This window comes from Plectropomus leopardus, chromosome 11 (genome assembly GCF_008729295.1).
Source record: "Plectropomus leopardus isolate mb chromosome 11, YSFRI_Pleo_2.0, whole genome shotgun sequence".
Lineage (NCBI taxonomy): Eukaryota > Metazoa > Chordata > Actinopteri > Perciformes > Serranidae > Plectropomus > Plectropomus leopardus.
Genome location: NC_056473.1, coordinates 12,029,888 through 12,043,534, shown reverse-complemented (window position 1 = coordinate 12,043,534; position 13,647 = coordinate 12,029,888). Strand labels below are relative to the sequence as shown.

Sequence of the window (13,647 nt, the reverse complement as noted above, 5' to 3'; positions counted from 1 at the left end):
CTTTGAAATCAAACAAAAAGGAATAAATAAAGTGGACCTACTGTCTCGAGTCTCTTCTTCAACAGTGGACTTGTCCTCACGATCCTGAGTGTGTAAGCCTTGGCTCTCTTCATGTGGCATTTTGGCTTTGTCAGAGTGGGACTAAAAGAGAAAAAAAATATTTAAGAATCTGTATAGGAAAATGACCTGCATTTTTTTCTAAGTAAAATCTAAAAAAAATTGGAGTTGTGGACAGAATATCAATGTTAGTTTGTTGGAACCATTTAACGGCTTGGTGTTGGGTGTTAGCCACTGCTGCTGTGCTAGCTCGTGCTAACAGGGCAGACATTGAACTGACTGAGATGATCCTGACGCTGGACAATCCACCCAGATGCACACACAAAAAGATATTATTATTCTAAAATGTGTCTTTACTTTACCTCAGAGTCCCAAGAATCCTGCTCCTCATCCGCTTTCTCGAGACCCAGCTCAGAGAGGAAATCTATTTCAACAGACGTAAATTAATATCGATGATTTAACTGAAAAGAACTGGTAGTTGACCAAGCAACATCAAAGAGCCAAGTGGCTCACCATGTGTAAGTAAGTTGTTCTAGGTGGCCATAGTAAGTAGAAAGGTACTTTATTAATCCCAAGGGAAATGTTGGCATCCACTAACTTATACTATACATACAAAACACAAATGCACACAGGGATAATGCAGAGGAACATAAGAAAAACAACACAGTGGCGAAATGATGGTCTAGCTACTACAGAGAGCTGTGACTTTAATGTATGTGCTAATGAAGCTATTGCAAATGTAAGGTGATTAAACTAAAACGGTGCAAGAACGATGATTACAAACAACTTAGTAACTATTAATAACACAAACTGCTGATAAATGTGTGAACATATACAAAGGCAGATTGTGCATAAAGGCTATTAACCAGTAACTTACAGTCCAGCAAAAATTACTGAAAAGTAAATATAGATGGTATACGGTGAGTAGGGCTGCCCCCTGAAATTAAGAATCGAATTATCAGTCAGAGTCCACTCAGTCAACTAGGGTTGCTTCAAGTGAAGCAGTCTAGTCAGTGTACTGTGCGGTGTGTAGATTTTGTACCACAGCTACTCTGTGGTACAGAGGGTTGCTGACATGCAGACAGCAGCACAAAGGAAAAGAGACTCTGCAGCGTAAGGCTCTGAGATAAAATCACAAGGTCATACAATCATCTTCTGCTTAGGAGTGTTAGGAGTGTAATTTTACAGCTAACAAGAACTTAATACCATACAGTCTCTGGCCTTTGTTTAATATCTACTGTTAGAAAAAATATACTGTTGCACATTCTCCAATCCCTCCTCAGAGCCGTGTACTTGTCTTCTTTATTATATGAATGTCGCTGTTGCACGTCCTGCTGAGCCCCATTCAAACTTTAAAACTTTATATGATTTTTTTTTGTTTTAGTTATTTGTATTAAAAGGTCAAAATTTAATTCGACTGACATCATTTTGAGTCGGGTACAGCCCTAACGTTGTAGTTGTGGTATTGTACATTTTGATGAATACACTTTTTTGTGAAGCATATGCAGTTGTTCAGAACATCTATTATTAAGGATTTGCTCATTACCTCTTTTCTTATCTTTGGAGACTTCTGTCTCAGGAACAGGTGAAGTGGCATCAAGGGACTCTCCACTCTCTTCAGGTTGATCATTATCATCTGAGATGTCTTCTTCCTCCTCTTCCTTCTCATCATCATCATCATCTCTCTCCTCCTCTTGCTCATCCTCATCTCCAGTGGAATCTTCCTTCTGTGTAAAAAAAAAAAAAAAGAATGCTTGGTCATAACCGCGTACTTTAAAACTCACTTCCATTAGTGCATGCGTCCACAAGAAGCATCTCCAATAAATGGAAAAGCAAACTGGGAACAGGCATGTGAAAAATGAGTGAGGAAAGGTTGCTTCAGCAGACCACACTAAATTTCAGAAGCTGCTACACTACAACTAAAAACTGCCTGTTGTGTGCTTGTTTTACCTGGACAGGCTCGTCAATGTTTCTGAGCTCTTGATCTCTCGTGCCTATGCTCTCTGCCTCATCAGGTGAGTCTAAATCCACATCATCAATGGCAGTCTGAGGTAAAGCTTCTTCAGACAGTGGGTCCCCGTCTAAATCGAGACATTGATCAGCACTGGGAATCTTTCTCTTTTCTCTTTTTGATTCCTCCTGAAGGTCATCAGTCTGGGGAACAATGGCACTTTTATTTTCGAGAGGACCATATGCAGTTAATTTAGCATCATGCTCATCGTCATCAGACACTTTGACTGTAGCGCTAACAAAATCGTACTGCAGTTTTTGGTCCTGACTGTCAGAGTCCTCACTTGACTCATGGTCTTCGCTGAGATTGTTTTTCTGAAAACCCACTAGTTTTTCCTCCTCCAACCTGTTATCCTCTGGAGACTCATCCTTTTCATCAATTACTGATTCAGTTGCCTTTTCATCGTCTTCATCTCCCTGTAACTTTTTATCTATTGCACTTGAGGGCCTCGACTTGGTCGGGGTAGAGAGACACGTCTTCAAGACATGACCACAGGCTTCAACTTCATCATCCTCTGTCGTCATCGTCTTTTGCTTTTCTGACTCATCACTTTCTTCATCATCCCAGCTGCTATCATCGCCCTTCTCATTCTCTGAATCTAATTTACCTTCCACCTGTGATGACTGGCCAATTGATTCAGTGTCATCTTTATTGATTATTTGGTGTCTGGTTGTTTTTTCCTCCTCATGTACTGATGACACTGCAGGGGAAGGGTCATTTGACTCTTTCTCAGAACTTTCTTTATCTTCCTCCCAAGAGCCAGTCTGGTTTGCTGTTGCAATATTTGTTTTGGAAACTGGTGACTGCTCATCACCTTTTGTTAAAGAGCCATTATCAATTTGGTCGTTATTTTCAGAGCACGAATCCCACTCTGATTCCTCTACTGCTGCTTTTGCTGGTCTGTTATTGGACTGAGGAGTGCTTGTTGAGCATAATCCCAAAGAGGACACAGGTTCATCTATCACTTGCTGAGGTGAGACACGTTTTGGAGATGGTACCACTGGTGATGAAGAATCCCATGAGGTATCCTGGTGGTCTTCATTTGGTTGCAGTAATGAACATTTTGAATGCAGAGTTGCTTCTACTTCTGGTGGAAAATCTGATGCTTGAACATCACATTTCTGATCAAGCATCCCATCATTTACCTCCTCTTCTTTAGGAAGGTCAGCATCACTGTCCTCTAATGAGGAGCCCCATGAGGATCGGCGTTTCACCTCTTTGCAAGCTTCTTCATTTGATCCAGGAGCATCTTCAGCATCGGAGGAAGCATCTGTATTTTCTGCGCCATCCTCTGGCACATTTCTTCGATTGGCTAGTACTGTGTTGCGACCAAATCCTCCAGTATGATTATCCTCTTCATCATCGCTGCCGTTGCTCACTGTATCACCACTGTTCTGTTTATTGCTCCAGGAGTCATCATCATCTTTTTCTATCTCGCTTTCAAACTCTTCCTCTTTAACCCCAGTAGGTGAACAGGTTTCTGCAGGATGTCTGGGTGCTGTTGGGCCTCCTGTTGGACCCAGATTGTAATCCTTTCCGAGGCTGTCATCCTCATCAGAGAATTTAGATTCTACCCTAATGGCTGACACAACACAGTCCTCTTCTACATCTAATGTTGCTGGCAGTGCATAAGTCGCTTTTTCAGCTGGGCCGTCATTGTTTTTAGTCTCCTTTGTAGCATCTTCCTCCAAGGCATCTACATTCTCACCTAAAACACCAGGAGTAGTTTGACTGTTGTAAGAGATGTCAGGACCTGGTGTGTTCTGAACATCAGCATTGTCAATGACCTTAAGAACACCAGTACCAGGGTGTTTCTGCACATCTTCAAATTCAGTAGCGTTGCCTTGCACAGAAGCCACACATTTGTCCTTGTCCTCTTCCTCCTCACATTCATTCTCCTCTTCATCCTCTTCCCCATCACCCTCTTCACTTTCTTCATCATCATCTTCATCCTCCTCCTCTTCTTCTTCTTCTTCTTCTTCATCATCATCTTCGTCATCCTCGTCTTCTTCTTCCTCCTCTTCTTCTTCTTCTTCTTCCTCCTCTTCCTCCTCCTCCTCCTCCTCCTCAGAGTCCTCACCTTCTGGGCTTCCCTCTGGAGAGTCTGATCTTGCTTTACTACTTGAAGGCTGCTTGCTTTTATCCTGCTCATCTGCTTTTTATACGCAATTGGGGGAAAAATAGGAGAGACAGATGTCTTAGAAATGCAAGAGGCAAAACTTCAATACAAATATTGTACCTTTCTGTAGCTTGGAAGAGGGCTAGAAGTCATCTGGGGTGCTTTGAAAAGAAAGGGAACAGGAGAGGGATCTACTGGGAGCTGAGGGGCTTTGCTGGATGGTAAAGCCTTCAGGAGGGATGGAATTCTCTGGACTCTATTCTCACTCTCTGGCTCAGACTCTGAACCACTCAAGGATCGGTCAGGCAGTGCAGAAGCTACAGGGCAGGGAGGGATAAAACATTACTACCAAAAGAAAACACAAACTATGGAGGGACACATACATGTGAACAGGGTTTAAAAGATTCTCAGTACCTTCTCCTCTTTTAGATGCAATCATTTTCCGTAGGTTTACCTTCTGTGGTTTCTGAAAGATAGCATTTCAAATGAAGACCAGAGCGGAATTTTGGAAAAACACACTTTATGGGAAAAAACACAGCACCAACCTTTTCGATTAAAACTGATTCATCATCATCTTCTGATGAAGGCCATTCATCTGCAGCACTTTTTGAAACCCTGATGAGGCAAGAAGAACGGTTTAAGCCAGGAAATCAACTGCAATTGTAAGCTGCAAATCAGAAGGAAATCATTCTCACCGACTTAATGACTCTGACTGAGAATTGTCTTCAAAGTCTGCAACAGAGTAGAGGAGCTTGTTTTCAGCCTCAACTGAATCAGTTTTAGGAAGGTTCATGTCATATTTGAATATCACAACTGTCAAATAGCAAAATCTGCTAGCATCTAAATCTTAAAAAGCAGAAAAAGGTGTGGTTCACAAAGAGCTACAATCTAAGCAGCAAAAAAAAAGCATTTCTTGAAAACAGTGGTAATGTGAGTATCAGTCCTCAAGAACAGTTAATGATCTTTACTGGCACGAAACAAACAGCTTTTGACTAATTTCACTAACAAAGCTCATCTAAGCAAAGTAATACCTCCCCCTGCTTCATTTGCTCCATGCTCTAGATCCAGTCAAGGGGTAATGCATGAGGAATAAATCAAATAACCAAAGTCAATAATGAATAGACACAATAATATCCTCACACCACTCTCATTTTATACTATGTGCTGAAAATGTATCTCCATACCGTCTTTGTCAGTGGCTGGTCCTCCCAAAGAGAAGCCTGCTTCAATGTCTTGGGAAGGACTGCCCAACAGTGTTTGTTTCTTCTTTTTGCTCGGACCTTGTGATAGGGAGGGCCCCTCATTCCTCTGGGTGCTATGCTCAATTATCAGGAGGGAACAACTACAAGAGATTTAAAACAGTGAAAATGTCATAATGTCACAACCACATTTCTTATGAATAAACAAATTAAATTACCCATTTGTGGACTCTGGTTGTTTGTTTCGGTTCTGTGTTCCTCTCACACATCGCTAATGCATAAATTACAGAACACTAGTGGCGTAATGTTACGTGTATTATGCCCGAGCTGTTCACTACAGGATGTTCTGTTTTGTATGCAACATGTGTTTGGAAGGCCCTTAGACCAACACAGGAAAAAAAAATCTATTTATGTCTTCTACTTCTTTTCCCAGGAATGTTTTGGCAGTGCGCTAGTTGCTGTCTATCAGCTGTAGCATCCTAGTCGGCCTAGCATGGTTAGCCAGGTTACTTGTACGTAAATATGTGTATGCCGACATTGTTCAACTGAAGTCTAGCATATCTGCAGAAAAACATTCAATTTATGACAGAACTGCCCAAATGTGTCAGCACATGACAAAAACAACCTGGAAGACGAGTTGTTCTGCATTTTGAAATCTGTGCACCATTACACTCGTACAGAACGCATACCACTCTAGGAACATACAGTATGTGCAAAGCAAAGAAGCACAGCTTACGGATGATGCCCATTCATCACTGCATAGTCATCAGCTGACCATCCTTTGGTATCCTTTAGTGTTATATCTGCGTCAAACCGCAACAGCAGCCGCAGCATACCGATTTGTCCATTGCCAGCAGCTATCATTAATGGAGACCTGCAGGTAAAACCAACGGTGGCAACATGACTGTTAAGAATCAACTTAGCAACAGTGAGGTTAATGGATGTGTATCACAAATGAGTCGTGGTTTTTTACTGACCTTTGGCTTTGGTCCATAAAATTCACACCAGCACCCTCCTTGAGGAGAAACTCAGCCATCTCTATATGATCCTCACGGACTGCTACTGTCAACGGTGTGAATCCCTCCTAAAAATTAGATCACAGTAAACAACCTCATTTACTGGATAGGTGTCATCAGAACAGCATAAACAAATCATACACTGATTCTCCAATATCGTAGGTGGCAGAGAAATTTTGCTACTTTATTTTTTAATACTTCTTTATTTACAAGATTTTTACTGTAGCCTACAGAAACACATCACTGTCCACACTAGATGTATCCAAACACATAATGAGCACAGTATTCGTTTCCCACAGCAAACATTTGTGCCCATCATAGAAGATAAAGCACAAACACGTACCTATTAAATTAATGATGGCTCTGGTCTATTTTGACATGCCATGCTATGCTTGGTGTTGTGCACAATATCATTTGTGGTATAAGACCAGCTGACACTAAGAGGTCTACTCCTACTGGACATAGTTGGTTACACAACGGACTGATATTATGATATATAAGCTGTGATAGTAGATAACGTAATACTTTTTTTAATCAAGAAAGATACAGGGGTAGGCCCTGCAACTACAGTTATTCTCATTATTGATAAATCTGCCCATTATTTTCTCGATCATTTTGTCAGTAAAATGGCAGAAAATAGTGAAAAATACCCTTTGTATTTTCCCAGAGCCCAAGATGAGCCACATATTGTCCAATCCCTAGCATCTTCACTGAAACCACTCACAATTCAAATACATCTGGTAACACGACAATAGGTCTGTATAAACTGAGATCATCCTGGTGTTTTTCCGAAAAGCTAAGAAATTGTACTGTGGCAGACAGAAAGACAAAATCACCTTATTTTGTGCATTGATGTCAGCCTCATGCTCCAGTAGCACGACCGCAGTGGGAATGGATGGGATGTTTGCTGCTAAATGCAGGGCCATATTGCCATTGATGTCCACCAGGTTAGGCTCAGCATGATTCTCCAGCAATATGCTCACGCAGCGCTCATGCTGGCCCTGCACTGCCTAATATGGTGGGAAAATTGACATGAATGAAGAGGCCTGAATAAGACCTGAAACAATGTATGAGGAAAGTAGTCAACTGGGATCATTACAAAAATGTTAAACATTAAATGAAGAATCACTCTGCCGTGAAGTGTCCATTCCAGGATTACCTTCATTAAGGCGGATCTATTTTGATTGTCACATAGGTTAAGCTTGGCTTTGCTCTCAACAAGGAATTGCACCACCTCGGCATGTCCACTGGCGCAGGCAATATGAAGTGCAGTTCTGAAACAGCAAAGCAAAGAGTTATTTTTCGTACTACCACACTTCCATTTACCTATACAGGGATTTCTACAACTATTTTTTTTACGCTATGCAAGTTCTCCCATCTTAACAATATATTGTTTTAAATGTTCCATTACTTCATTGAGGAGCCTAGCATACTACACATCAATGATAATGTATCATAAGCCATTTTGTAAATTGTATCAAGTACGATATGTACACCAGTCAGTTACTTCTGAAACACACACTAATTGTAAATGGTAACTAGATACTACCTTGAAACATAAGTAGAAAAGAAACAATGGGGTGTCATGTACGTTTTACTTGGTGCTTTAAACAGCTGTCAGTTAGCTATTATCAGTAAAAAAAAAAAAATACTGGGCACCATTTAACCACAATCCTGCTCTACTATGCAAAAAAAACCAAGCAAATCACAAACAAACTGATAAAAAAAATTTAAAAAATGAATAAATATATTCTCAACTGTGTACCTTAGAGTGGCCGCTGCCCCATTATCATTTTATATCTAGCAATGCAACAATATTTTTTAAAGTGCTTTGTTCTTTCAAGGTAACAAGTCAAGTGGTAAATAAGGGTATACTCTATAAGAACACTGATGACAAAGTTGGAAAAAGAGGCTCCAAAAATAATGTGTATAGACACAAGTATGAGACAGATAAAGGATTGTGACATAAAGCTATTCACACGGATTGCTTTGACGTACTATGATCAAACTTACCTGTTCTCCTTGTCAAGTTGATTGATATCATTCTTTTTAGCAAGTTGCTTCAACTTGGCCAAATCACCCACTGAGGCTGCCTTGTGAACCTTCCCGAGGTCCTTTTCTTTTAGATCATAGCCAGCAGAAAGCACACTCCCGTTGTCAGGAGTACCGGACGGGTGTTTCTTTTTCTTAGTGAAGCTGAATATCTTCTTCATTGTACCAGGCAGCACAACATTGCCTTTGCACCGCCACTACCTGTCAGTCATCAGGTGCTGGAGGATCACCACAGGCGGCTGTCCCATCCCTAATTAAGACGTACAAAGCGGATTAGAAGCCTATAACACCATACTGAGAACACAGCGGTGTTTCTTCATATAAAGATACAACTAACTACCGTAAATACTGTTTCTCACATAGTAATCTAAAGTGAAGTATTTAGGGCATAGACGGCATATCAATCGACCGCATATATTGGGCGATAATTAGCCTAACGTTTTGTATCTAATGTAGCGACGGTAAAAACACACAACTGTCATGCTAAAGGCAGCGATTCTTTAACGGCTAACTAAGCTACATCCATCCTCATTTTCTTGACTGTACCTGTACTCTTGACACCAGGACGTCCTCTGACGTTACCTAATTTAGCACCAAAGCATTTTAGCGTTTCATAATAACGATTTCAATGCGATTAGGACGCGCAGAACCGAAAATGTCCGAATTGGCTAGCGTTGTTTATATGAACGTAGTTAGCGTTATGTCTTGTGGCTTGTTACCATGGTAACTGACTGTACAAATGGTATGCTAACGTCACGATAGCATTAAAATGTTATCCAATTTGGAACCGTTTTGAATAAAAACTCGGTTTTATTGGTGCCATTGTGCAGTGCACACTGCTAAATCTACAGCTACCACATCAAAAGAAAACGATGAAGTTCTGGTCAAACTATTTTTATATTCTGGATTCTTCCGTTGGCTCCGTGCTGCGCCTCCCACGTCGTCACTTCACAAATGCTGCAAACCGCCACATTCAAACTGGATTAGTAGCAGAGGCGAGCAAAGATGACTGTCACGACAGCTAGCGCTAATTTGTAAGACTCGCTTCAGTTCATAGACACTCGTGCTGTTCTTCAAACAAGCAAGCAGGAGTTGGTAGCTAATGCTAACCGGGCTGAAACAAACTTAACCCTGCTAACGCAATAAGCAGACGCTAGAAATCAAAGCCGAGATGGTATGAGTTTACTAAGACCGATTAACTTTAAGATAAATACAAAGGAGGTACGCGAGGGTATAAAACTATTAATCGCACAAACATGTATGTAAACACTGCTTATTTACTGACCGTCTGTTAATTCAAACACTAACCTGTTGATTGTCGGAGGCAGACCACTGTAACAGGGCTAATGCTAACGAATGTACGCTGACAGAAACATGCTGGCTGTTGGGTTTTTAAGGAACCAATCAGAAAGGATTTCGAGGTAGCACACTCTTCACTGACCAATAGGCGGCTTCTGTTTGTGTAAAAGGTTGGTTTACATGCCACTGAGGGTTGTTCGGAGGCGAAGGAAGCTTGTTGTGTAATGGCTAAAATTTACCACTTGATGGTGACATTTGTGTTGAAATCATGTTTGCCAGCGGCAGAGAACCCAGAGTTGTACAAGAGCCAATTTCCATACTTTTTTTTTTTTTTTTTGCTCAACACAATACAGTTATTTAGAACAGTGTTTGTAAGCTTTTTCCTGAGGGAAAATTCAGTGTTCTTCTCCATCACACTTGTCCATTGTTCTATTAGCTCTTTGTTTTAACTGCACACTCTTCTAATGTAGAACAAGGCTGTTTAGCAGTGAGTGAATCTTCACTGTGAATCCTCACTGTGCCCTTATCTTGTGAGATTAAAGTTCATAACAAAAATGACAAAGCTATTTAGTTTTAAGAAATGCTGAAATACAGATACATGGCACAACATCAAAAACGAAAATTACTAGCTGGTCTAACTGTGAAAAGCCCTCCACATACTCTCATAAAATCCCATTGGTTAAATGTTTAAATTGATGTAGTTAATATGGAAATTTAAGTAGCTAGGATGCATGGTGCTAGAAAGTACTTTCTCATGTTGGATGAGTAAGTAAAATACAAGAACTTCTGTAATTTTATAACTTATAGTGCTGCCATTACTTTTCTTTGGTTAAGTTTTAATTTTATTTTTTTTTACTGCAATGCTATCTATTACGCAAATTCCTGCTGTCATTATCTATGCATATCTTGAAACTAAATAAAACATAAACCACAAGAAAAAACACAGACCAACTATAACTTTCTTTAAAAAGATTTCTTGCACCCCTTAAAATGAAGAAGGCCTCGCTCTTAAGATTCGTCTGGCCTTTAAAAAATAAAAACAAATAAATAAATAAATAACAATATATGTTTTGAGATAGTACAGACAGACTAGCGCACATGCTCTACCAGACCTCCTTGACATAATGTGTGTATTAGGTCTGTTGCTCACCACATGTAGATTCCTTTATGCTCACAATCTGCTTCTGCTTAACCACTATGGGGAATAGAGTAGTTATATTCTTACGCTTGGAGGCATCTAACATATTTTTCTAATGCCATGAAATTTAGGCTTTACAGCCAACCACAAAATTTTGCCAACAGAAGACAAGTCATGCTTATAATGTCTTCCCTGAGGGAAACCAAAACACTAACAAATACAAATGTGTTTTTATAATGCAAGCAGCTGACATGAGCTTCAGATTAAAAGTTTGCAGAGCTTTAGTTTGCTTGACAAACATACAGTCATCCCACCTGTTTAAAGTAATGTGCAACCATGCTAATTATAATTTAGTGAAAATTACTTTAAGCCATAAAAGTGAATTGCAGTTGTTTGTCATAACTAGTCAAACCATTCTAATATTCGAGATCCAGGACAGCATTCTCATGTCTCTGTCAGCCAATGTTCTGCTTTTTGAAATGTGAATTGAGGTCTTTTCTTGAAATGCGAGACCATGTGGGCGTCCGTGTTTCCAGAAAACCAAATCTTCAATCTCACCTGTTTATCAGCTACTGTTTTGCCAAATAGCCCCCTGAATGTGATAAATCAAAAGAATCCTCTAAGAGCTGTCTTATTTCCAAGTGAATGGACGAAATACTGTTACATCTCCTGTTTATATATTTGACTCCTATTAATTATTTGGTGACAAGATATTTACAGAATGACGTGTAACATCTGGTAAATAATTTTTATTTGATATGAATGTATTTAGATACCAGGTGGTGCACTTACTAACTGAAAATTTATTATGAGACGTCTGAGGTGACACAATTACCGCCCTGACAGGATGAATGCACAGCAAGATAGCAATGTGACTAATGTTCTTGTACAGGTTGAAAATTGCTGCCAAGAGTCTGGCTCCGTTCAGGTGTAATATAACAGTATACCCTGATTAGAATTAGAATTAGAATTAGAATTAAATAGAAAGGTACAGAGCACTGTGATACAGTCAATTGAATTGTCAGAAAATTATTTCACTCCCAATCAAGCATGGCTGCTCAAAATTACTTTGTGCTGTTGCTGACAGCATTGTGAAAAAAAATGCATTTATGTATGGTGTTACAGAGCAATATTACATTGCCTAAGGAGGGGGGGGGGGGGGGGGGGGGGTGTTGATATTGCTGGTTACACCTCTAGGATATAGATTAAGAAAGTTTTAGATTGAAAAAAATTCCATCCACAGTTGTCTGGATGTTAAGGAAATTGACTTATTTATCATCTGCAGAGAAAGAAATAGTCTATTATTAAATAAATGAAATATATAGTAGTTTGAAATGGTTAACTGACAAAATGTTTTTTTCAAAATGCCACATGCATTAAATGTTTTTTTAGGGGACAGACATACAACTTTATTCTTGTTTTTTTGCAGTTATTTGATTTTAATAATATTTCCAACAGTCCTTAAACACACCATGCAGATGAAGGCTTCTGTTATTAAGATTACTTTATTCTACATGTCTCATCCAAAATTTTGCCAAAACCGTTCACACCAGCCAGATGCGTGTGCTGTGTAGGCTCCTTAAACTGTGTTGGTTGGATGAGTGGCTGCTATATTCTACTGAAGCGCAAAGATAGCTTGTGTGTTGATGCGATTTCTAGGAAGGATCTGCATTTTGCTTGAGACATTGGCTGTTTGTTTTATAACTCTCACTATTGTGCTGTTCACTTGTTGCACTGGCTCCAAAACCTACATTTGGTGTCAATACTTAAAAGAATATGGTTATTTCTGGTGTAGGGAGGGTAATAATTTCCCCAGGTAACTCGGGGAGGCTTAACAAACAGTATCTGTAGCTTCAGAGAGGGACAAGATTAATAAATAAATAAATAAATAAATAAAGTCATACCCCAGTCATCCCTCTCCTCTAATAAACAAAATACAGTCCCTAAGTGGACCTACTAGCCTATTTCCAAGTCAAGAATGAAATTTTACACTGTAATACTCAACTTACTATATTGTATGTCTATGTATTAAAGAGACAATGTAATAGACATAAATATAATAATATTAAAACGTAACAGAAATGCAATGTATTTCTTTCCCTCTAGCTGATTACCTGACATTTCTATTACATACAATACAATATGGGATTGTGATCAACCACACTGTTATGAAAGGAATTATCTGGTGTCATGCATGCTTATGGTGTTGTCAGTTGCTGGAATCTGAGATATTTCTGTGCCAGAAATCAATGAGTCTGAGTTATATTTTAAGTCAAATCCCAGGTGCTTGTTATCTGTGAACCATTAACCAATCAATGTCACAACACATTGTCAAGAGGTCTGACATATTATGAACCAGGCATACCATACATAAAAGAAAATGTAATGACAAGAAGAGCAAAATATATTAATTTGATTCTGAAACAGCTTATCAGCTAAGGAGGCATTGATCACATATACGTACATTGTTTGTGTATTCAGCCCTGTATGTTTTGGAATTAAAACAATAATGACAATGGGTTTTTTTTGTTTGTTTGTTTGTTTTAAATTCCTTTAAAACTGCTTTTTAAAAACGTTATTTAAAGTAATCCTAAGTAAATCTGAGGCATCTTAATAAAGTAAAGATTCTTGATAAAGATTCTTTTGTAGATTGAAGTTGTCTAGAATTATCCATGCAGATTTCCTGCCAATAATTCAATATCTTTGATATTCAATTCAATATGTTTTAGAGTCCTCAGTTCTGTTGAACAGATGTG

General features: G+C 39.2%; 1 protein-coding gene across 8 annotated transcripts in view; it reads right to left on the bottom strand.

The window, feature by feature from the left end:
- Window positions 1–9,800, bottom strand: part of si:ch211-272n13.3 (ankyrin repeat domain-containing protein 26) — a 30,744-nt gene extending 20,944 nt beyond the window's left edge. For all 8 annotated transcript variants that reach the window (XR_006106313.1, XM_042496148.1, XM_042496149.1 and 5 more), the window contains exons 1-14: window positions 9,763–9,800; window positions 8,416–8,704; window positions 7,562–7,676; window positions 7,239–7,412; window positions 6,364–6,470; window positions 6,123–6,260; window positions 5,372–5,529; window positions 4,883–4,919; window positions 4,733–4,802; window positions 4,602–4,653; window positions 4,308–4,504; window positions 1,604–1,784; window positions 420–481; window positions 42–141 (exon numbers count right to left, since the gene is read on the bottom strand). Coding sequence is in view for 7 of the 8 variants with exons in the window: in XM_042496148.1 (XP_042352082.1) it covers window positions 42–141; window positions 420–481; window positions 1,604–1,784; window positions 4,308–4,504; window positions 4,602–4,653; window positions 4,733–4,802; window positions 4,883–4,919; window positions 5,372–5,529; window positions 6,123–6,260; window positions 6,364–6,470; window positions 7,239–7,412; window positions 7,562–7,676; window positions 8,416–8,615 (1,591 nt within the window). In the remaining variant the exon portion in view is untranslated. The remainder of the gene's footprint in view (window positions 1–41; window positions 142–419; window positions 482–1,603; window positions 1,785–4,307; window positions 4,505–4,601; window positions 4,654–4,732; window positions 4,803–4,882; window positions 4,920–5,371; window positions 5,530–6,122; window positions 6,261–6,363; window positions 6,471–7,238; window positions 7,413–7,561; window positions 7,677–8,415; window positions 8,705–9,762) is intronic.
- Window positions 9,801–13,647: the final 3,847 nt, after the last annotated feature.